This window comes from Oncorhynchus nerka, linkage group LG18 (assembly GCF_034236695.1).
Source record: "Oncorhynchus nerka isolate Pitt River linkage group LG18, Oner_Uvic_2.0, whole genome shotgun sequence".
Classification (NCBI taxonomy): Eukaryota; Metazoa; Chordata; class Actinopteri; order Salmoniformes; family Salmonidae; genus Oncorhynchus; species Oncorhynchus nerka.
In genome coordinates this window covers 74,780,044-74,801,690 of record NC_088413.1, presented here as the reverse complement: position 1 = coordinate 74,801,690, position 21,647 = coordinate 74,780,044, and the positions used below count along the sequence as shown (strand labels likewise).

The window sequence follows — 21,647 nt, the reverse complement described above, 5'->3', positions numbered from 1 at the left end:
GTGTAATAGAATATATACCTTTTTAATGAAGAATAAAAAAACGTGTCAAATGTTAACCACAATCAAAAAATATATTCACTTCACCATTCGTTCCTTCTGTGGTTAGTGTGGAGTCACCTAACCCCTTAAATAGGTGTCACATGGAACAAGGTCCTACTGTGGGTCTTTTGGGACACATAGAAAAGCATTGCTGATGGTAAGCAAAATATAGATTTTCTTTATCATAGTCTAAGACTTCCTGAGCTTCATAATATTTGTGAAGTTGACAGCAGCTTTGTCTGACTTCTGCACATTGTGATTATTTTAAGCGTTTATTTCAAGCATTTAATACATTAATCATATCAAAATACATCTGGATGAATTTTGTACAAGAGAAAAGAAAACTGCATAGTCAAGATTTTTATATAATTAATGTATATTTTTCTGCATTAGAACTTACACTACAGTAATAATTTGCTATTACCCCGATCACTCACTGAATTCCAATAATATGATTTAAAGCAGATTTAAATTTGAAATAATTACAATAAATGCTTAAAGGAAAACCCGACACAGAAAAAAATATTTTGGTATTTGTTTCATTAATCCATTGTTGATATAGTCCGAAAATGTTTTGCATGTTAAGATATACAGTACCAGTCAAAAGTTTGGACACACCTACTCAATCCAGGGTTTTTCAGATTTAAAAAAAACTATTTTCTACATTGTAGAATAATAGTGAAGACACCAAAACTATGAAATAACACTTATGGAATCATGTAGTAACCAAAAAAAGTGTTAAACAAATCAAAATGTATTTGCGATTCTTCAAAGTAGCCACCCTTTGCCTTTGACAGCTTTGCACACTCTTGGAATGCATTTCAATTAACAGGTGTGCCTTGTTAAAAGTAATTTGTGGAATTCTTTCCTTCTTAAGAATCGAGCCAATCAGTTGTGCTGTGACAAGGTAGAGCTGGTATACAGAAGATAGCCATATTTGGGAAAACACCAAGTCTATATTATGGCAAGAGCAGCTCAAATAAGCAAAGATCAAACATTACATCATTACTTTAAGACATACGGAACATTTCAAGAACTTTGAACGTTTCTTCAAGTGCAGTCGCTAAAACCATCAAGCGCTATGATGAAACTGGCTCTCATGAGGACCGCCACAGGAAAGGAAGACCCAGAGTTACCTCTGCTGCTGAGGATAGGTTCATTAGAGTTCCCAGTTTTACTGTACCAGCCAAATAAATACTTCACGGAGTTCAAGTAACAGACATCAACATTAGGGACAGGAGGATACCTAGTCAGTTGTACAACAGAATGACTTCAACTGAAATGTGTAATCTGCATTTAACCCAACCCCTCTGAAATCAGAGAGGTGCGGGGGGCTGCCTTAAATTGGCATCCACGTTTTCTGCGCCTTCCTCAGGGGCAGAACGACAGATTTTTGTTTTTGGTCTACCATCTGCCACACTGATTTTTTACTTTGTCAGCTCAGGGATTTGGTTACTGGCCCAATGCTCTAACCACTAGGCTACCTGCCACCCCTTATTACATGAATCAGGCCTTCATGGTCAAATTGCAGCAAAGAAACCACTACTAAAGTACACCAATAAGAAGAAGAGACTTGCTTGGGCCAAGAAACACGAGTAATGGACATTAGACCGGTAGAAATTTGTCCTTTGGTCTGATGAGTCCAAATGGGAGATTTTTGGTTTCAACCGCCGTGTCTTTGTGAGACGCAGAGTAGGTGAACGGTCTCTGAATGTGTGGTTCCCACCGTGAAGCACGGAGGAGGTGGTGTGATGGTGCTTTGTGGGTGACACTGATTTATTTAGAATTCAAGGCACACTTAACCAGCATGGCTACCACAGCATTCTGCAGCGATACGCCATCCCAGCTGGTTTGTGCTTAGTGGGACTATCATTTGTTTTTCAACAGGACAATTACCCAACACACCTCCAGACTGTGTGAGGGCTATTCGACCAGTAAGGAAAGTGATGGAGTGCTGCATCAGATGACCTGGCCTCCACAATAACCCGACCTCAACACAATTGAGATGGTTTGGGATGAGTTGGACCGAGTGAAGAAAAAGCAGCCAACAAGTGCTCAGCATGTGGGAACTCCTTCAAGACTGTTGGAAAGCATTCCCGGTGAAGCTGGTTGAGAGAATGCCAAGCGTGTGCAAAGCTGTCATCAAGGTAAAGGGTGGCTACTTCGAAGTATCTCAAATATGTTTTGATTTGTTTAACACTTTTTTAGTTACTATATGATTCAATATGTGTTATGTAATTGTTTATGTCTTTACTATTATTCTACAATGAAGAAAATAGCAAAAATAAAGAAAAACCCTTGAATGAGTAGGTGTCTAAACCTTTGACCTGTACTGTATAACTTAAAAGTACAGAAATACAGCCGGTATATTTAATTTAGAAAGTTACACATCTTGAAAAACTTGATTGCTGACATGCAAAACATTGGGACTATATAAAACAAAAATATCAAAATATAGTTTTCGGGTAGAGTGTCCCTTTACTAGATATAAAAGGTTTTTAATCATTTCTCCTAACAGCTGTCAAGAGTTATTGCACACCCAAAATGTAAAGCCATTTCCTCTAATAAACTATACTGAACAAAAATAAAACGTAACATGCTACAATTGAAGGATTTTACAGTTCATAGAAGGAAATCAGTCAATTGAAATACATCCATTAGGCCCTAAACTATGGATTTCACATGACTGGATAGGGGCGCAGCCATGAGTGGGCATAGGCCCACCCACTTGGGAGCTAGGACCGGCCAATCAGAATACGTTTTTCCCCACAAAAGGGCTTTATTACAGACAGAAATACTTCTGAGAATCCCCACCCTTCCTCGGATGATCCCACAGGTGAAGAAGCCGGATGTGGAGGTCCTGGGCTGGTGTGGTCACACATGGTCCGTGACCTACGGTTGTGAGGCCAGTTGGCTGTACTGCCAAATGCTCTAAAACGACATTGGAGGCAGCTTATGGTAGAGAAATGAACATTACATTCTCTGGCAACAGCTCTGTTGGACATTTCTGCATGCCAATCGCACACTCCTTCAAAACATGAGTGGCATTGTGTTGTGTGACAAATCTACACATTTTAAAAAGTGGCCTTTTACTGTCCACAGTACATGGTGCACCTGTGTAATGATCATGCTGTTAAATCAGCTTCTTGATATGCCACATCTGTCAGGTGGATGGATTATCTTGGCAAAGGAGAAATGCTCACTAACAGGGATGTAAACTAATATGTGCACAAAATTTGAGAGAAATAAGCTTTTTGTGCATATGGAACATTTCTGGAATCTTTTATTTCAGCTCATTAAAAATGGGACCAACATGTTGCGTTACTCACCAGACATGTCACCCATTGAGCATGTTTGGGATGCTCTGGATCAACAGCGTGTTCCAGTTCCCGCCAATATCCAGCAACTTCGCACAGCCATTGAGCGGCAACATTCCACAGGCCACAATCGACAGCCTGATCAACTCTATGTGAAGGAGATGTGTCACGCTGCATGAGGCAAATGGTGGTCACACCTGATACCGACTGGTTTTTCGATCCACGCCCCTACTTTTTTTGTTTGTTGGCATCTGACCAACAGATGCATGTCTGTATTCCCAGTAATGTGAAATCCATAGATTAGGGCCTTATGAATTGATTTAAATTGACTGATTTCCTTATATGAACTGTAACACATTAAAATCGTTTCATGTTGTATTTATATTTTTGTTTAGTAATGACCGAGCTACAGACGATCACAGGTTTCGGTGTGCCTCGTCTTCCATTCAGAAGACAGTCTGTCATCGTAGGTGTGGTTTTTGCAGTCACTGTAACAAAATCTGTGCAAAGTTCTCAATGGGGAGATTCTATAAAAATAAATAAAACACTTGTAAAGAATTTGGTTAGAAGCAAATCCTTGGATGCTAAAGGATTTCACTCAAATTTAATTTGTAAATCTTTTTTCTTACCTTGAATGCAGCCTATGAGCCAGGAGTGACTGCAAAAAAACACACCTACGATGACTGAGACTGTCTTCTGAACGGAAGGCAAGGCACACTGAAACCTGTGATCGTCTGTAGCTAGGTCAAGAAAATAGTTGGGACTCTAGCAACTTAGATACCTTTTGACAGTGCACATCTTCAAAATCATAAAAGGCTAAACAAATAGATTTTTGTGTGCAGTTTTTAGACTATGGTTGGTGAGCAACTCATGGAACGCCATTACTTTACTGTAGCGGCTGGTGGCAGTCACTCCTGGTCCATGGACCACTTGCATAGGAATTATGAAAGTTGGGTGAACTCTCATTTTAAAACACAAGCATAATTTGATTGGTTTGCATCTAACTAAGCCAAGCTCAAAGTCCAGATGTGGGAGCGAAAAGAGACAAAAACAAAAAAAAAACATTTTAAAAAATCCAGAAAATACATTAGAATCACTGTCCAAAATGTCTCCACACCCTTTCCATTTCTGTATTGGAATACTTCTACCATCTAGACCATGTGAATGATAACCAAAAAAGAAAGAGAGAATAGAAAAAGTAACAAGAGAAAGGAAAAAAACTTGCAATGCATTGTGGGGTGAAGAGCAGCACCAGGCTCTGGTGTAATGCAGGTTTCTTAGCAGCAGAAATAGTGTTGGCTATATTATCGTTCCACTGGGAGAGACTGCTTGCTTTTGGGATGACAAACCCTGGAAAGGAAAACAAGGATATTTGACATTGGGGAAAGTTTTCAAAGCATCAAATGAATCAACCCCCCCCCCCCCCCCCCATCTTCCTTCTACCACTTTCCTGCATTCAAATGGCCTTTGCACAGCAGTTAGTGAGTGCATGATGCAGTGAATATAATGCATTAACGTAGAAAGCTGAAAGAATCTGTGTAGTGGGTGAGCGTGCAGAGGTGTTGCTTGGTTATGCTGCGGTGCATTGTGGGATGGTAATGAGTCAATATGGGTGTTTTCGAACCGATGCACACAAACACCCTCGGTTGTGATCAATGTCTTCTTTCCACTGATAAGGAGGGCTGCCTAAGTGCACTTACTTATCCACCAGGTGACTTGATTGTACATAATACAAGTGTCTAACCATGATTCATATTTTGAAAATGTATGGGCTTTGCATGGGGTGGCAGATGAACACAAAACTCACACACATACAGACCGATTTGAGATGTGACATACTGCATGTGTAGGAGATCCCAACACAATGCTGTCCAAAATGTCCACAAATATACTAAAGTTTTCAAAATGGATCCTTGCAGTGCCCAAACTAACCACAAAGAGAAATGCATGGGTATTATGCAGAACTTAAATTCTATTCAAAAAGAACTTACCACTTTTCCAGGCCTCGCCCATGTCCAAATAAATCCCTCCTGACAAGCTGTCACTATACAGTCCTCAAGAAATATTAAGACAGTCAGTCTCTCATGTGCTATCTTTTTACAGATAAGAGGCTCTAGTAGGGGTAGGTCTTCCATGCGGGGACAGAGCGGTGTCCCCAGAGTCTTTGCAGGGTCTGTTCTGGATTTGGTGAGCATGTTGAGCTTGTCACTGCTCTTGCTGCTAATGTGACCCATGCTGTGGTTCCGTTTGTGGTCCGTCTCCTGGTGCTGCTCTTTGCGATCGTGAAGGGAGAGCGTTGCGAACTTGCTGACACCCGAGGCGATGGCACTGCTCTTGTTGTTGGCAGTCATAGCTGGCGAGTGCGGTAAGCTGTTGGAGCGTGGCAGGGGAGAGGAGAGGGAGTTACTGGGGGTGTTGGCGCCGCTATCGTTCGTGCTAGGGTTATTACTCACATTGTTCACTATGTCACCAGCGACTTCACCTCCCGCCGGGGGGCTGGTAGCGTTCATCACATTGGTGTGTGTTCTTGTCCGGGAAAGCGGGAGGTGGGGGAAAAGTATATCTTCTGTGAGGTCCCACAAGCACAGCTGAGTGTCCTGGCCCACTGAGCCAAACCTGTACGTGGTGTGTACTGTCCGACTGTCTGTGGAGTTGCGTTTGGAGAGCCGGGACTGCGTACTGTTGGCCCGGTCGCGACCAAAGTGGAGGCCCTGGAAGTCCTCGTCGCTGCCGTTGAACTCCATAGGGTCTGCATCCTCCACGCTGGTTGTGTAGTGGTCAAACGCCACCACGCTGACCCATGATTTGTGTCCGTGACCGCGCGCAATAACCCGGCAGTCCACAAACGACCACACAGTCACCAGATCATCCTCGCCCCCCGCGACAATGTACTTTCCGTCCGGACTCCAGCACATGCACAGCAGACCCCCAAAGTAGCTTTTCATGGTCCCGTGCAGCTCCACCGCGTCAAAGTTGAAGACCCGAAGGAAGCCGTCCTGGCTGACACACGCCAGAAACTTCCCGTCGGGTGAAAAGGCAAACTCGTTGAGCGCTCCCTCGCCCACCGTCCATTTGAGCAAAGGGTTGCGCGTGGATTTGCTCTTACACGTGTGCACAGAGTAGTTCTTGCCCTGTTTGAGCAACTGGTAGTGAGGCGCCGTGGTGCCACACGTGTTTTCTACGTTGTACAAGTACATGTTTCCACTGGAATGAGCGACTAGGAACAACCTCTCTAAGCCGGGCACCCATTTTACACAAGTCACTCTGGATTTGTCTATTAGTCTCTGGGGAAAACATTTTGGGAGAGAAAGGGAGGAGGGAGAGAAGGAACAAAACATGTTCAAATGCAAATGTAAGCAACAATGGCTTTCATTGAGTTATGTCAAAAAAAATGTACATTTGAAGTCAGTAACTAAACACCCTTTCTCTCTCTACCCCAATCTATGGTGGTTTTGGCCAATCACAGCTTTATGTAGCTTTACATTTCATTTGGAGACTTTCATGACAACTTACTTCCTCATTGAAGAGCTTGCTGGTCTCCCTCTTGATGGGGTCGATGAGCTGCACTTGGCCTGCCGAGAAGCCCACCAGCAGGGAGACGCTGTCCGCCGTGGCCGTCAGGTGGTTGAAGTCATGACATGTGGGCTGTGTTCCCTTGTATATCCTCTTGTCGATAGGCTTGCTCAAGTCAGCCGCCTGAAAGAAAAGAGTACAAAAAAAAACAGTGAGATACGGTTACTGCCCTGATCTTTTCAGTGTTGTGTGTATTCGGCTCCTGGTCAAATCGCAGATCAAAGCATCAAGGGTAGCATGCAAAAGCAACGAAGCCAACCTGAGTAGAGTGCTCATGATGACACAGAATTCTTTGAACATGACAGCAAACACAAAAGGCCTTTTGAAGTGGTAACTAGGTCTATGACGCGGCCTTTGAAGTCAATAGTTTAATTGCGTTACAGTACAATCAATTGTAATAATCAGAGGACATCAAAAAGACACCCTTAAAAAAATATCTTCCTGAAATAAAGGCCTAACATAACAATGTAGTGTCTCGGGGGGCTTGATGCGGTGTGTTATGAACAATACTGGCATGAAGAATCAGACCAGGGCATGCAACTCTAGCCTTTTAAGTTTGTACTTTATTCAAAATGCCACAGGGGCACAGTGAGTTTACTAGCACAACAGTCACACTGGTGACAGCAGATCGGAAAGTTTTCTTGTGTCTCCAGACAGCTCAGCTGTTTCTGCATAGGCCTATTCCAACCATAGGCCCATATGGTATATTCCAGTTAGGGAATGTCAGAAACGTACACTTTTTAGCATTTAAAAAATATATTTTTACTTTATTTAACTAGGCAAGTCAGTTAAGAACAAATTCTTATTTACAATGAGGGCCTACCAAAAGGCCTCCTGCCGGGACGGGATTATTATTTTTTAAATAATAAAATATAGGACAAAACACATAGCACGACAAGAGAGACAACACTACATAAAGAGAGACCTAAGACAACAACTTAGCAAGGCAGCAACACATGACAACACAACATGCTAGCAACACAACATGGTAGCAGCACAAAACATGGTACAAACATTATTGGGCACAGACAACAGCACAAAAGGCAAGAAGGTAGAGACAACAATACATCACGCAAAGCAGCCACAACTGTCAGTATGAGTGTCCACGATTGAATCTTTCAATGAAGAGTTTAAGATAAAACTGTCCAGTTTGAGTGTTTCTTGCAGCTCGTTCCAGTTGCTAGCTGCATCAAACTGAAAAGAGGAGGGACCCAGGGATGTGTGTGCTTTGGAGACATTTAACAGAATGTAACTGGCAGAACTGGTGTTGTATGTGGAGGATGAGGGCTGCAGTAGATATCTGATAGGGGGAGTGAAGCCTAAGAGGGTTTTATAAATAAGCATCAACCAGTGGGTCTTGCGACAGGTAAACAGAGATGACCAGTTTACAGAGGAGTATAGAGTGCAGTGAAGTGTCCTATAAGGAGCATTGGTGGCAAATATAATGGCCGAATGGTAAGAACATCAAGCCGCTCGAGAGCACCCTTACCTGCCGATCTATAAATTACGTCTCCGTAATCTAGCATGGGTAGGATGGTCATCTGAATCAGGGTTAGTTTGGCAGCTGGGGTGAAAGAGGAGGGATTACAATAGAGGAAACCAAGTCTAGATGCAACCTTAGCCTGCAGCTTTGATATGTGCTGAGAGAAGGACAGTGTACGGTCTAGCCATACGCCCAAGTACTTGTATGAGGTGACTACTTCAAGCTCTAAACCCTCAGAGGTAGTAATCACACCAGTGGAGAGAGGGGCATTCTTCTTATCAAACCACAATAGCTTTGTTTTGGAGGTGTTCAAAACAAGGTTAAGGGTAGAGAAAGCTTGTTGGACACTAAGAAAGCTTTGTTGTAGAGCATTTAACACAACATCCGGGGAGGGGCCAGCTGAGTATAAGACTATCATCTGCACATAAATGGATGAGAGCTTCCTACTGCCTGAGCTATGTTGTTGATGTAAATTGAGAAGAGCGTGGGGCCTAGGACCAAGCCTTGGGGTACACCCTTGGTGATAGGCAGTGGCTGAGACAGCAGATGTTCTGACTTTATACACTGCACTCTTTGAAGGATCTTTGGCTTGGTTTACTAACTCCATCTCTCAGAGACACGAACACTCCTTAGCCGGCCCACAAGAATGGAATGGTCGCCCATATCAAATTCAATAAAAATAGCAGCACAACATTGCTTAGAATCAAGGGCAATGACGACATCATTAAGGTACCTCTTGAAGCTAGGGTGCACTATTTTTATGTTTGGAAAAATTGCGTTCCCAACGTAAAGGGCCTATTTCTTAGGAACAGATGCTAGAATATGCATATAATTGACAGATTGGGATAGAAAACACTCTAAAGTTTCCAAAACTGTCAAAATTTTGTCTGTGAGTTAAACAGAACTGATATTGCAGGCTAAAACCTAAGGAAAATCCAATCAGGAAGTGCCCGTTTTTGAAGTCTCTCAGTTCTTATGCATCCCTATTGCGCATTTAAAGGGATATCAACCATATTCCTTTTTCTGTGGCTTCCCTAAGGTGTCAACAGTCTTTAGACATAGTTTCAGGCTTTTATTTTGAAAAATGAGCGTGAAGGATCACATTGCGTAAGGGGACAGGTGGGGGCTCTCAGAGTGAGTTGGTGCGCAATTGAGTAAGACGGCCATTGTTCCTCCCGCTGTTATGGAAAAAGCTACACACTCAGTTGATATATTATCGAATATGTATTTTAAAAACTACCTGAGGAATGATTATAAAAAACATGTTTCTGTGGACATTATGGAGACTATTTGGAATTTCCGTCTGCGTTGTCGTGACCGCTCTTTCCTGTGGATTTCTGAACATAACGTGACAAACAAACATCGGTATTTTGGGTATAAAAAGTATCTTTATGGAACATTTGCTGTGTAACTGGGAGTCTCGTGAGTGAAAACATCCAAAGATCAAAGGTAAATGGTTAATTTGATTGCTTTTCTGATTTTCGTGACCATGCTTCCTGATGCTAAGTGTACATAATGCTATGCTGTGCTATCGATAAACTTACAAATGCTTGGATTGCTTTCGCTGTAAAGCATAATTTCTAAATCTGAGACGACAGGGTGATTAACAAAAGGCTAAGCTGTGTTTTCCTATATTGCACTTGTGATTTCATGAATATGAATATTTTCTAGTAATATTATTTGACTGTTGCGCGGTATGCTATTCAGCGTTGCTGATGACAATTATCCCGGATCCGGGAGGTTCAAAGAGGTTTAAGGTTGCAGTGACACAATCCATAACCTGAGCGGAAACCAGATTGCATACCAGAGAGAATACTATAGACATCAAGAAAGCCAGTCAGTTGATTATTTACATGTTTTGATAAACAGGGCCAAATAGAATTTATGCACCTGTATAGTCCTTGTGAATATTGTAGATGTTTACATCTGTTTACACACTTGGAAGAAATGAAAAACTATAGACTTGATCTACTATCTGCCACACTGAGGAAAATAGGATCAAGCACCTGTAGTCCTGCATTATCAACTTGTCATGTCCAAAAGTTCACAGCAACTCACTCACTAAGATGCCCCTCTGTCTGACTGAACTCCAGGAAGCACTTCCTGTCACCACACCGACACATCATTGGAAGTTAATGAAAAAACCATTCAATGGAAATCTTGTATGCAGATTTAGATTCGGGTTATATAACATCTTCATATGTATGTAAATTTCAAGTAATTGTGCAAATTAATTCACAACAACACCTTGTTCTTGACGCCACAACTGTTGTTTAAGCAGTCATGTTAAGCAGTCAGCTTAACACCTTTCAAGGCTAGATTTCCTAGGTCACATCAGACAGGGCATCCGTGCACTGTAAGTCATCACCCAAGTGGAAGTACAAATAGAGGTCACACTTGTGATTTCACGAGCATGCATTCACTGCCAATATTGGGATTCTAGCCAAATGTCCACCATGTCCATGGTGCGTTGATAGGTGTTACAACCTAACGGTGACTGTCAGATTAAAGTTAGCCAGTCTGCTAGCTGGCTCGCTGTGCATACCACAACACTTTTGGACGAGGTGGACTGTGCAGTGAGAACAGACTGGTGGTGCTATTAGGACACAGTGCTGTGCATTAGTCATAAACCATGAAAATTGGACAACACTGACCTGTGGTCATCAATTAAGACACATGAATTATAAGTAAGCTGTCGTAATAATGTTTAGCTACCAACCTTTCTAACGCCTTTGTAGATGTAGAAGTACAGTTCCCGGCCCACATTAAAACATATTCTGTCGCCGTTACCAGACTGATCATTGACGTTGACGAAGGATACTTTGACGGGGTTTGAACCCTGGGAATTAAAAGGCACCCTGTTGGGGCGGCTATATTCGGAGTGAGTGAGGAGTTTATAGACGCCTTCCCGTGTATTGAACTGAGTTTTAATTTCGTTCAACTCCTTCCCTCCTCCCTCCGCCGCCATCTTTAAAATGAACAATAACATTCATCCTTCCTCGAGCCCGGATCTTACGCATGGAGCATGCGCATCACCGTTCATGGGTAACTTGGAGTCGACTCGCGCAAGTGAGTGTGACCTATTCAAATGGACAGGGGTTGAACAGATGAGAACCATTAAAACATGTTTTTTGTTCTAATTGAAGTTTAATACTGGCAAACTCACGTTTATCTCCTTGGTAAACGAGGCATGAAGGTAAAATTACCTGTTTGAAATGAACCAATGAAAACTAATAAACTAGTCAATCAATTCACAGTAGTCAGCTGAGATCCTGACAAGGCGCACCTGCCCAAATCTGTGAAGTTGGTGGTCAATCAAAGAACCATGGCGACAACGAACCGGCAGCAGCAACACTCACTTCCAGGTAATTTTGGATGAATTGAGTGTCAGTGTTTACAGATGGTAGTGAGCAATGTAAACCAAATGCATACAGACTTATGCACATTATGTTTTCATCCGAATAGACGTGCGTTTCTATAGAAAAACCTTGTTTTTAAACGTGACGAGTTTAACCAATGTTTTTACAAAAACGTGGGTCTTTCATCACAGAAGGCCAATTGAGGTGACGTTATGAATTGGGATGACAGAAACTAATTAGGCCTACTGATGGTTTACCTTATAAAATATACATATGGATTTATTTTATTCGCAGGTTTTCCTGATGACAGTCTTGTTGAAAGTGGCCCCAGTAGTATGGATAAGCTTGCATTCAAATACATGGTGAGGAAATTCAAAGATGCAGTTGTATGCACATTTTGTATATTCTAGACGGTTAAAGTCAACGCCTGTAGCATAGGTAAACGTTATTGTGCCACAACTTTAAGGTGAGTAATATGTAATTGCTCTTCTTTCTTCCCCCATTTTATTGTAGGAGCTGTGTAAAGTGGAGTCCAGTACTGATTCCGAATCAGATGTCAGTCCAAGATGGTCTGATACCAGCACCATGGTAATAGTCTCATTGTATGTCCTTTTAACTGACAGTAAGTGTTATGGTAGGCAGTCTACAATAATTATGAGCATGCATGCCGTTAACTCTCAAACTCTACCCGTATGAAAGACTGCAGTCTTTTTTTTGTATGGATAGGCAGCATTCATCCACGAAATGACTTCCGCTACACTTTGAGTTACGCTGACGCACAGGTGGTGGCCTCTTGTCTTCCGTAAACAAGCGCAATAACATGGAGATATGACCGTGTGGGAACACTAGACCTATCAATGTGTAGCAATTCAACTTTTCTTTTTTCTTACTGATATGAAAGTTAAGTTCCTTATGCTTCCAAAAACGTCCGCAAGTGACTCATGTCAATGTTCAGATTGAGCATCGTGCTCTTAAACGCCTTTGTGCAATGGAACTGAGTCATGACCAATAACTAGCATGCCCTCACCTTTGATACAAGTTAACCCTTATTTAATTTTAAGTTACCAGACTACAAAGTTATGAACTTTAACTATTTTCTACAATGTTACTCTGATCAGGGATGTGGAAGTAGTGCGGCAGAGGGCAGACAACCCATTCAAAGGATGCTAACATGTTCACACAAGCCGGTGGGACGATATTCGTGGCTTTCTTTGGTAAGTAAGATTGCAATTCACAAGCATTGATGAGCAAATCACTTACATTCATACTATACTTAATATAAAATACCCGTCTCGCTTCAGTCCTTGGACCCATATGACGGGAGCTCAGAAGATTCGGACGAGTCTATAGCTGGCCCCAGGCGACCAAGGCAGGGGAGCTGCAGGTATTGGGGCAGGAGCCAAAGAAGGAACAATCACACTCCCATCCTCAAAGAAGTGATCAAAAGTGGTGGTCCAACAGAGCCTCATCTCATTGATGTCCAGATGAGGTCAGCAAGTGACTCTGAGCTATGGACATGCAGCCACAGCAAGGGGCGGGGCCCTGTGGCAGAGACATCTGCAGACTCAGTGCTCACTACTAAATCTTCACCTTGCACACCTGTGTTTCCCACTTTTGTGGGTGCAGCAACCCCGGTCCCCAAAGTCCAGATACCAGAGAAATCTCCCAACAGTACTATCCCCCTCAGGGGTGTCTTCAAAAGGAAGTTAAGTCTTCCAGGAGCAGAGGCACTACAAGGTTGTTACCACAGGAAGAAGCAGTGTGTCACCAAAATGGAGGCTGGGGATTCTCCTGAGGTGAGCTGGTCCATGACCAGAAACACCCCCCTAGCCTAGAGACACTATTGCTTATACTTGCTTATCTACACAGGTGGCTAGGAGCGGTTTCTGGACAGGGTCATGACACTGGAAAAACGGGGACACTTGACCTTTCTCTGCAGAACAAGTAGACTAGGTGATAATGCATTGATGTTAAGGCTATTCAAGTTAACTAGGAGAATGTGTCACATTATTTCTTCACTTAGATGCACTTTTTTTTTTTTTACACTAAATTGAATAACTTAATTCTCACGCATGTAAGGAATAGCATTGCTATATTCATTGGTGCTGTATATTTTGCTAGTTCTATTGTATGGTGGTGGTAGACAGATTTGCTTTAGACTAATATTAAATAAAGCTGTACTACCAAATTGACTACATTTTTATGAGTCCTTAATTATTACAAGACAGCTCCCCTCAGTGTCAAGTCATTGGGTGCATTCCAAATGAGAATGGCAGACTACAAAGAATCATCTGTAGATATGAAAGGCTTGAACAATTATCCTATTGAGAAAATTCCACATTCCAAGGGGCTAGTGTGCATGTAATTCAGCCTACAGAATGCAGAACGATGAATCTAATCCCACAGTGGAAGTAAAATGCTCGGGTTTAGCCCCTCATATCTGAGAAGATGGATAAGCAGCAATATGGCTGCTATGCATTTTAAAGATCATGGACCATAGTCAAAAACAAACTATACCCAGTCTGTTAGCCATGTGAAACCATTGATACTTTATTTTCCATGTCATTTACGCCATCATAACATACAGAATCCTTCATAAAAATTGTTACCTCTTTCCAACTTCCCTTTCACAATCCAACTGACCACATTACTCAAGACTTTCTTCCACTTACCAATGACTTAATGTTACTTCTCCAACTAGTTACTTGACTACATTACCCTGTGGACTACACTAGGAATAAGTGATTAATATGAATGATGAATAAAATAATTTCCAGAGTCTACTCTGTGCAGAGCACTGCCACTCCACGCTCGTAGAAGTTGTGAGGGTCTTCCTTGGTGGCGATGTCAAAGTCCACGGTGAAGATGAGATCAGCTCTGGTGAAGTTCAGATACACGGGGAGAGTGACCTGTGGGAATGACGGATATACAAGCAAGTGGTTATTAACAGTACAATGTTCATGGTATTTGGAGAATGACAAACTCCCAACATTCTATGAACCATCTATTGAAGGGAATTGTGAGGTCTGGTCTAGCATCTGTGGAGAAAATTGATATGTAATCTAGCAATACCCCAGAGGGGATATTGAAAGCGTTGTGCTCAAGCTTCACATTTGTATGTGGCTCAGACATACCATGTGCTTCTTCTCGGCGCTCAATTGCTTCACCCAACGCAGCTGAGTCAGTGGCAACTCCGTGGAGATGTCATTGGAGAGAGACAGCTTGTTGTTGCCATGGGTGGCTCCCTGCAGCTTCAGACCTGTCGGGGAGAAAGAGAGATTCGTAAAGATCATGTATACTGGATGGAAATAATCCAGGCCCTGGAGGATCACAGCCAGACCATAACTATTAAAAGTAGCTTTGGTGTTAATTCTTGCTTTCTGGTACTGTATACTAATATAGATGAGAGGGACTGGTGAGCTGACCTTTGATGCCGAAGCTGCAGGCATCAAGCGCGGCCCCCTGGGCGGTGGTGACGTTGACCTCCAGACACAGCTCCTCCAGGGACCAGCTGTTGGCCTGGGCCACGTACTGACGAGTGGCCGTGATGTAGGCCTCAGGGACAAACAGGCTGCCTAGGCACACATGGATGTTCTGGACAGGAAAATACACTGATTTAGAGTTGGTGGAGTGTTTTGGGTAACACTACTGTTTAGAGTCCAATACCATGTCATGTTCCCGGGGTCAATTATGGTATAATTTCATTGCAAAGCACCCATTAATGGGATGGCTTTATTTTAACTCTTAAAAAGTGACAACTTGTTCATGGACTTTACAGTAGTTTGTCATTCAGAATTAAATGAATAAAATCCAATGGGATGCTAACATTAGCAATATTCCAACCTAACGAATTAGGTAAACCGGCTATCTATGATCATGGAATCATTTTAAGGCAACACCAAATTTAAGGCAACACCAAATCCACTTAGGTCTTCCTATCTCTTTGATATAGGATGTCAGATGAACAACCCCTTTAATATAGGAGGTCAGATGAAGGCACCTTGAGCTCCTTAGCGCCCCCGCTGGCGGCTCCCTGGGAGATGGCCTGCAGCTGTTTGACACGCTCGCTGAAGTCGGCCACCCACTGGATAACAGTCATGGACGCAGGCACGGTGTAGCGACACCAGCTACGAGGCAGGATACCTGGACGAGACACACCGTTAGCACTGGGAAGCCTTGTAGAAACTACATGCCAAATCCTAACTCGAGTTGCATGAGTACAACTTTTGACCATTAAGTAGAAACATCCATTGATGTCAATGGAAGACTTGTATAAAAACAACAAAGTACCACACATGGATCTTAAATTAGAATTTGGGCCATTAACTACTACTGTAATCCTCACACATTGTCACGATGTAACCATATTAGATAATGAAACGAAGATGATCTTGTGTAGAGAATGAGAGGAGAACCTTTGACGAGGTCGTTGATGAGGGTGCGCAGGTCGTTGGTCTGTTTCTTCTTGCCCTCGCACACCTGCACCACATCAGTCAGGTCCTGACGCACTTCCTGCAGCATGCGGGCGCCCATCTTCACCTCGCGCTCAAAGAAGCGGAACAGAGGATCCTGTGTGTGTGTGGGGGGAATTAAATATATAATAGTTGATTAAACAAGATATTTTCACCTGTATAGTCCTTGAAGACACCCACAGTGTTTGAATTGCATATCAGAAGTCAGATCCATATGAGTTTCATTCACATGAAATCAGGTTTGGGATAGATTCATCACTTACTGCATAAAGGGGAAAAAAGCATTATGTAAGAGAGATTGCAGTGTGTGTAGGTTGTGAATATTTTTTTTAATATATATTTTTTAAAGGCATCAGAACGCTCATCAGATCCCAGGCGTCACACTGACCAGATGAGACGATGCCGGGACGTTACCTTAATGTTCTCCACGGTGCGCTTCAGGTGGTTGACCACCTGCGGGATGAGCGTCAGCCAGTTGGTGGCGGTGGTGAGCAGCGTGCGCATCCATGCGGGCTGGGCTTCAGCCGAGGTGGACACCGTGCGCTCGCGCTTAGTCTCCTTTTCGTAAGCCAGATCATCCTCATCCTCCAACATCTGCATTTTCAGCATCTTACCCATCATGTCAGTGCCTGAAGCAGCCAGCAAGGGGAGCAGGAGAGGGGTAAGGGAGGAGGGGAGGAAGAGGGGAGAGGGGTGGAAGAGGTGAGACAAGCCCGGGGGGGGAGTGTGGGAAGAAGATATCAACGGTGGACCAAGAACATAGCCTTGTACTGCCTCATCCTCATAGACGTGTTAATGAAAGGGTTGTTGTGTTTCACAATCAAAAACAAGGGATTACAACAGAGTCAAAGACAGACAGTAAAACAACAAATCAACATCTGACAAAAACAAGTCAGTACCAACAAAATGGAGGGAGACCATGCGATATTTCTTTAAGGAGGACATATAGAAGTGAAAACATTTTCTGGGGCTCTCTGAGGAAAAATCAGTTGTAACCAAAGGATGGATGAAGGGGATGAGTGAATGGATTGAGGGGTGGATGGGAGGGATGGATGCATCAACAGCTGGGAGTTGGAACTGGAAGCCAAGCGAGATACGATAAATGTGAAATACAGCTGCTGGAGGATGAGAACACCCCTCTGCTGGACAGAACACTCCCATGGGTAAGGCTACCACACGGGGGCCTTCGGTTAGAACACTGGAACTGCTATGAGGAAAGGAACAAGGAGAGGAAAGGGGCCTACAACCACGTTACTGGAAGCAGTGAGAGAATATGCTCTGTATCAATGGTAGTCATCAGGGCATAAAATGAACACCTGCCAAATGCAGGTAGATCTAGGCGTTGGTGGGTAAGAATACCCATTTTACTAGCGGGTAGGAGCACATGTGCTGGTTGTGATTTAACACACACAAAAAAAGCTGCAGTAGCTGTTTTCAAAGTACTGCTGCCATTTTGTTTCATAGCTGCTAATCTCACCTATCAGAGCTGTGCGCTCTGAGGGAAGTGCTGATAAATTCATTTTAGGAGGCACTGTGCACAGGCATCAAAGTTGATCTAATTTACTCTAAAGTCTACAAGGTGAGACTTTGTCCTTGTGTTTCTTGGCAACTTCAAATGTTTTGTTCACAAGCTTGGTTGTTTTTCAACGTTAGTTTGACTCTGCTGCTTCAACTGATAGTTTAGAGACGCCCTAGTCAGATCCCAAATCTCTCACGCACACAGACACGAATTAAGTGGACCTGTTAACCCCCCCACCCTTAAAAAGGGGCAGCTGAATATTTTGTCTCATCTGATATTTTGGTTAAAAAACTCAAAATCATTACTTCTTACTAAAAACATTATTTGTTTTAGAAACATGGTCATCAGTTTATTATTTATGTCATTAAGGTGAAAAAATATTTGGGCTGGTAAAAAATACAAGTGGCTGGTGGACCAAAAAGTACATTTTAGGCCCTGGTAGTCCTTCCTGTAGTTCAGAGGAAGTCAACCCTGTTCCTGGAGTGCCACTGCAGGACTAGGATCCATACAATACCAATGGAGGTAATTCAATCAGTGATTTCCTGAATTCAACACACCTGGTCTTCCAGGTCGGTTAAATCAAAAAACATGGTGCCTGTGGCCCCTCCAGGGCCAGGGTTGCCTATCCTTGCCCAAGTTAGAATATGCTCTACACCAATGGTAGTCATTTCTCTAGTTAGATGAGAATGAGGCCTGTGGAAATAAGATGTGTTACAACAGATATGGAGAGAGGAGAAACCAAAGATGAGTGATGAGTTTCGGCAGTCTCCTTCGCTGCAGACAAAGGATCCCACAGACAAAACCGGACAAGCCGCTTGAGTGCAGCTGCAGCCGGGGCCAACCAGCTGTAGCCAATAGCATACCCTGAGTGGTGAGCAGGACCTTCTCAGCGTTGCTAGGCAGGCCCAGCCAGGACGGGGTCTGGGTGTCTGGCAGCATCTCCACCCAGTGCATGAACTCCTCACGCCTGGAACCAAAGACAGAACAGTGTTACTGAGAGAAGAGGGAGGAGAGAGAGAACAGCATTACTGAGGGAGGAGGGAAGAGAGAGAACAGCGTTACTGAGAGAGGAGGGAGGAGAAACAAAAACAGTGTTACTGAGAGCGGAGGGAAGAGAGAGAGAATGTTAGAAAATCACCTGAAATGCCTAAATGTGTGAATTTCCCCTGAATTTCTTTATGACAAACATTTTACTGAGAATTGATCACAATATAGTTTTTTTGTATGTACTGTATACTAACACCTTAGTTTTCAGTTGATACACACACAAAAAACATAAACGCAACAATTTCAAAGATTTTACTGCATTACAGTTGGATCTATGGATTTCACATGACTGGGCAGGGAGCCAGGTCCAGTCAGAATGCCTGTTACCCCACAAAAGGGCTTTCTGACAGAAATACTCCTGTTGCGTTTATATTTTTGTAATATCACTAAAGTAAATCTACCACCCCAACCCCAGCCACTGACCGGATGCCATCGGGCATCTTGATGTCCTTGTGACCGTCCACCTTGAAGGCCAGCTTGAACTCTGAGTCGAAGCTGCCCGTGGTGAAGATACGATCCAGGAAGGTGTTGAGCAGGCGCTGGTCAAACTCGTTGTCGATGCGGCCGCCGTAGATGGACTGGGCCATCAGGGTCTTCAGGGCTGCCCAGGGGATCTTGTCAGGGGAGATGTTCTGACGGCCCTGGGGGTGTGGAGGAAGAGGAGAACAGAAGGTTACCACCATAGAAATACATAGAATACCTGTTCTATTGTCACCACACCCATCCAACTTAAGAGACTAGTACATTTTTAGTTTTTATTGAGTGACCTTCATCTTCATTCCTAATTGCAAGAATGTATATATTATGTGTGTATTGCATATCAGCAGTCAGATCCGTCTAAGAGTTTCATTCACATGAAATCAGGTTCGGGATAGATTCATCATCTAATGTAAGAGACGTTCTGCATACAGAAAGAACCCAACGTAAGAGTCAACAGCGTGTGACTGACCTTAGCGGTGTCGTCCAGCCAGGTGTCCACGGTGTCGCAGGCCGAGCGCAGGTCCGACTCTCCGAACTCGTACTTCTTGGACCAGCCCAGCGGGGCATAGCGCAGCCGCTCCTGGATGACGGCGTGGAACCAGGCCAACAGGAAGTAGAGGCGGGCACGCTCGTTGGGTGCCTGCAGAGGATGACAGACAAGTAGAAGAGTTTGTTTTTATAGGGGCAATCTGAAGTTCAAACAAAGTGGCCACTCCACCACTGTTTTGGTAAATAGCTGAGGAATGGGTTTGGAGCTCTCAAATTCAGACAGAGCTATGCATGCAAGGACTGACCATCCACAATATTAAAATTATAGTTTTAACCATGTTGTTTCAAGGCGATACAACGTTAGTTTTCAATTACATTGTTTACAAACAATGGAGTAAAAACAAGCTTATATCTTGGGTTCTTGATGGGGTAGGACACTTAAACTAAGCTCAATAGGCCTTAGTTATATTCTTAAAGAACTTATGGGTATATAATATAAATATATAATTAATTTAACCTCTTGAGTGTAGGGGGCAGTATTTTGATGTTTGGATGAAAAACATACCCAAATGAAACTGCCTATTTCTCAGGCCCAGAATCTAGAATATGCATATAAATTGTCAGATTAGGATAGAAAACACTAAAGTTTCCAAAACTGTCAAAATATTGTCTGAGTATAACAGAACTGATATTGCAGGCGAAAACCTGAGAAAAATCCAACCCGGAAGTGCTGTTTTTCCTGAAATCTCTGTTCCATTGCCTGCCTTCCCTCCATTTAAAGGGATATCAACCAGATTCCTTTTCCTATGGCTTCCCCATGGTGTGAACAGTCTTTAAACATAGTTTCAGGCTTTTATTTTGGAAAATGAGCGAGAAAGATGACATTGCATCATTGTATGGCTGGGTGCCAGCAGCGTTTTGCATGCGCAACAGCTTGGAGCAGACATGACTCTCTCTCTCCTATTGAAGAAGCTACAGTCCCAGTTGTAATATTATCGATTATATATATTGTAAAAACAACCTGAGGATTGATTATAAAAAACGTTTGACATGTTTCTACTAACTTTACGGATACTATTTGGAATTTTTGTCTGCGATGTCGTGACCGCTCTGAACGCGCCAACCAAATGGATGCATTCTGGATATAAAAATATTCTTCATGGAACATTTATTGTGTAACTGGGAGTCTCGTGAGTGAAAACATCCGAAGATCAAAGGTAAGCGATTCATTTTATTGATTTTTGACCAATCTACTTGGCTGCTAGCTGTTTGTAATGTTTTGTCTACTGAGAGAGATGTCCTTACATAAACACTTGGTATGTTTTCTCCAGGTGGATTAACAACAAGCTAAGCTGTGTTTTGCTATATTGCACTTGTGATTTTTAGTAATTTAATTTGAATTTGGCGCTCTGCAATTCAGCGGATGTTGATGAACCCGCTAACGGGATGGGTGCATCAAGAAGTTAAAAGTCCCCCCCCCAAAATTGTCACAATTGCAGATTGACCCTTTAATAGTCAAGGTAAAAAGAAATCATTCATCCAAGTTTACGGAGGAAGAAGGTGTGAGACGAACTGAGGGGCAAAAAGTGACAGGAGAGAAAAGGAGCGAGAGAGTAATCAGTATTCATATAGTTGTGTTGGTCACCTTGCACATGCGAGCCACAGGGATGCTGCTGAAGGTCCTCAGCATGTTGGCCTTGACACCAGGAGGAGGTTCAAACACAAAGATACGTCCAGCACGCAGCAGGTTCACTGGCACCTGAGAGGAACAGAGAAAACACATTTAGATCTCTCAACAGTCAAGACATTCATAACTGTGCCACATGGCGAGAAAAAGCTTGAGGTTAACCAATCACAGTGATAAGTTAC

The 21,647-nt window shown here is 43.0% G+C and overlaps 3 protein-coding genes and 2 non-coding genes across 7 annotated transcripts in view; 1 reads left to right on the top strand and 4 right to left on the bottom strand.

Moving 5' to 3' along the window:
• Positions 1–3: 3 nt before the first annotated feature.
• Positions 4–11,401, bottom strand: LOC115146445 (WD repeat-containing protein 20). Its single transcript, XM_029688521.2, has 4 exons — positions 11,132–11,401; positions 6,870–7,052; positions 5,348–6,640; positions 4–4,706 (listed from the first exon to the last, which is right to left on the bottom strand). Exons 1-4 carry the CDS (start codon positions 11,399–11,401, stop codon positions 4,656–4,658), a joined length of 1,797 nt encoding a protein of 598 aa, XP_029544381.1. The 3' UTR covers positions 4–4,655.
• Positions 11,401–13,963, top strand: LOC115146447 (uncharacterized). Of its 2 annotated transcripts, XM_029688522.2 has the most exons (6): positions 11,401–11,481; positions 11,670–11,777; positions 12,066–12,133; positions 12,285–12,359; positions 12,890–12,985; positions 13,073–13,963. In XM_029688522.2, the coding sequence occupies exons 2-6, from the start codon at positions 11,738–11,740 to the stop codon at positions 13,604–13,606; spliced, it is 813 nt and encodes a 270-aa protein (XP_029544382.1). In that variant the 5' UTR covers positions 11,401–11,481; positions 11,670–11,737; the 3' UTR covers positions 13,607–13,963. The 2 variants fall into 2 exon arrangements, with proteins under 2 accessions (XP_029544382.1, XP_029544383.1); XM_029688523.2 differs by lacking the exons at positions 11,401–11,481; positions 11,670–11,777 and adding an exon at positions 11,787–11,975.
• A 333-nt stretch (positions 13,964–14,296) lies between these two features.
• Positions 14,297–21,647, bottom strand: part of dync1h1 (dynein, cytoplasmic 1, heavy chain 1) — a 49,688-nt gene continuing 42,337 nt past the window's right edge. For both annotated transcript variants that reach the window (XM_029688515.2, XM_029688516.2), the window contains exons 66-75: positions 21,424–21,537; positions 19,759–19,929; positions 19,233–19,450; positions 18,626–18,729; positions 16,658–16,872; positions 16,187–16,340; positions 15,772–15,914; positions 15,197–15,365; positions 14,906–15,030; positions 14,297–14,680 (exon numbers count right to left, since the gene is read on the bottom strand). In XM_029688515.2, coding sequence (XP_029544375.1) covers positions 14,552–14,680; positions 14,906–15,030; positions 15,197–15,365; positions 15,772–15,914; positions 16,187–16,340; positions 16,658–16,872; positions 18,626–18,729; positions 19,233–19,450; positions 19,759–19,929; positions 21,424–21,537 — 1,542 coding nt within the window. In that variant the 3' untranslated portion in view covers positions 14,297–14,551. The remainder of the gene's footprint in view (positions 14,681–14,905; positions 15,031–15,196; positions 15,366–15,771; positions 15,915–16,186; positions 16,341–16,657; positions 16,873–18,625; positions 18,730–19,232; positions 19,451–19,758; positions 19,930–21,423; positions 21,538–21,647) is intronic.
• LOC115146792 (small nucleolar RNA SNORD50) lies at positions 16,438–16,507 on the bottom strand. The gene has a single exon (XR_003866217.1). It is a non-coding gene; the product is annotated as a small nucleolar RNA SNORD50 (small nucleolar RNA).
• LOC115146793 (small nucleolar RNA SNORD50) lies at positions 19,627–19,698 on the bottom strand. Its single transcript, XR_003866218.1, has one exon. It is a non-coding gene; the product is annotated as a small nucleolar RNA SNORD50 (small nucleolar RNA).

What these genes read in the sequence shown, in the direction of transcription:
- LOC115146447 (XM_029688522.2), top strand. Translation starts at nt 11,738, where the DNA reads ATGGCGACAACGAACCGGCAGCAGCAACACTCACTTCCAG. An exon ending in GCAGCAACACTCACTTCCAG is followed by an intron (nt 11,778 to 12,065) that starts GTAATTTTGGAT and finishes TTTTATTCGCAG; the next exon opens with GTTTTCCTGATGACAGTCTT. An exon ending in AGCTTGCATTCAAATACATG is followed by an intron (nt 12,134 to 12,284) that starts GTGAGGAAATTC and finishes ATTTTATTGTAG; the next exon opens with GAGCTGTGTAAAGTGGAGTC.
- LOC115146445 (XM_029688521.2), bottom strand. Translation starts at nt 11,401, where the DNA reads ATGTTATTGTTCATTTTAAAGATGGCGGCGGAGGGAGGAGGGAAGGAG. An exon ending in GCAAGCTCTTCAATGAGGAA is followed by an intron (nt 6,641 to 6,869) that starts GTAAGTTGTCAT and finishes TGTTTTCCCCAG; the next exon opens with AGACTAATAGACAAATCCAG. An exon ending in GGGCGAGGCCTGGAAAAGTG is followed by an intron (nt 4,707 to 5,347) that starts GTAAGTTCTTTT and finishes TTTCCTTTCCAG; the next exon opens with GGTTTGTCATCCCAAAAGCA.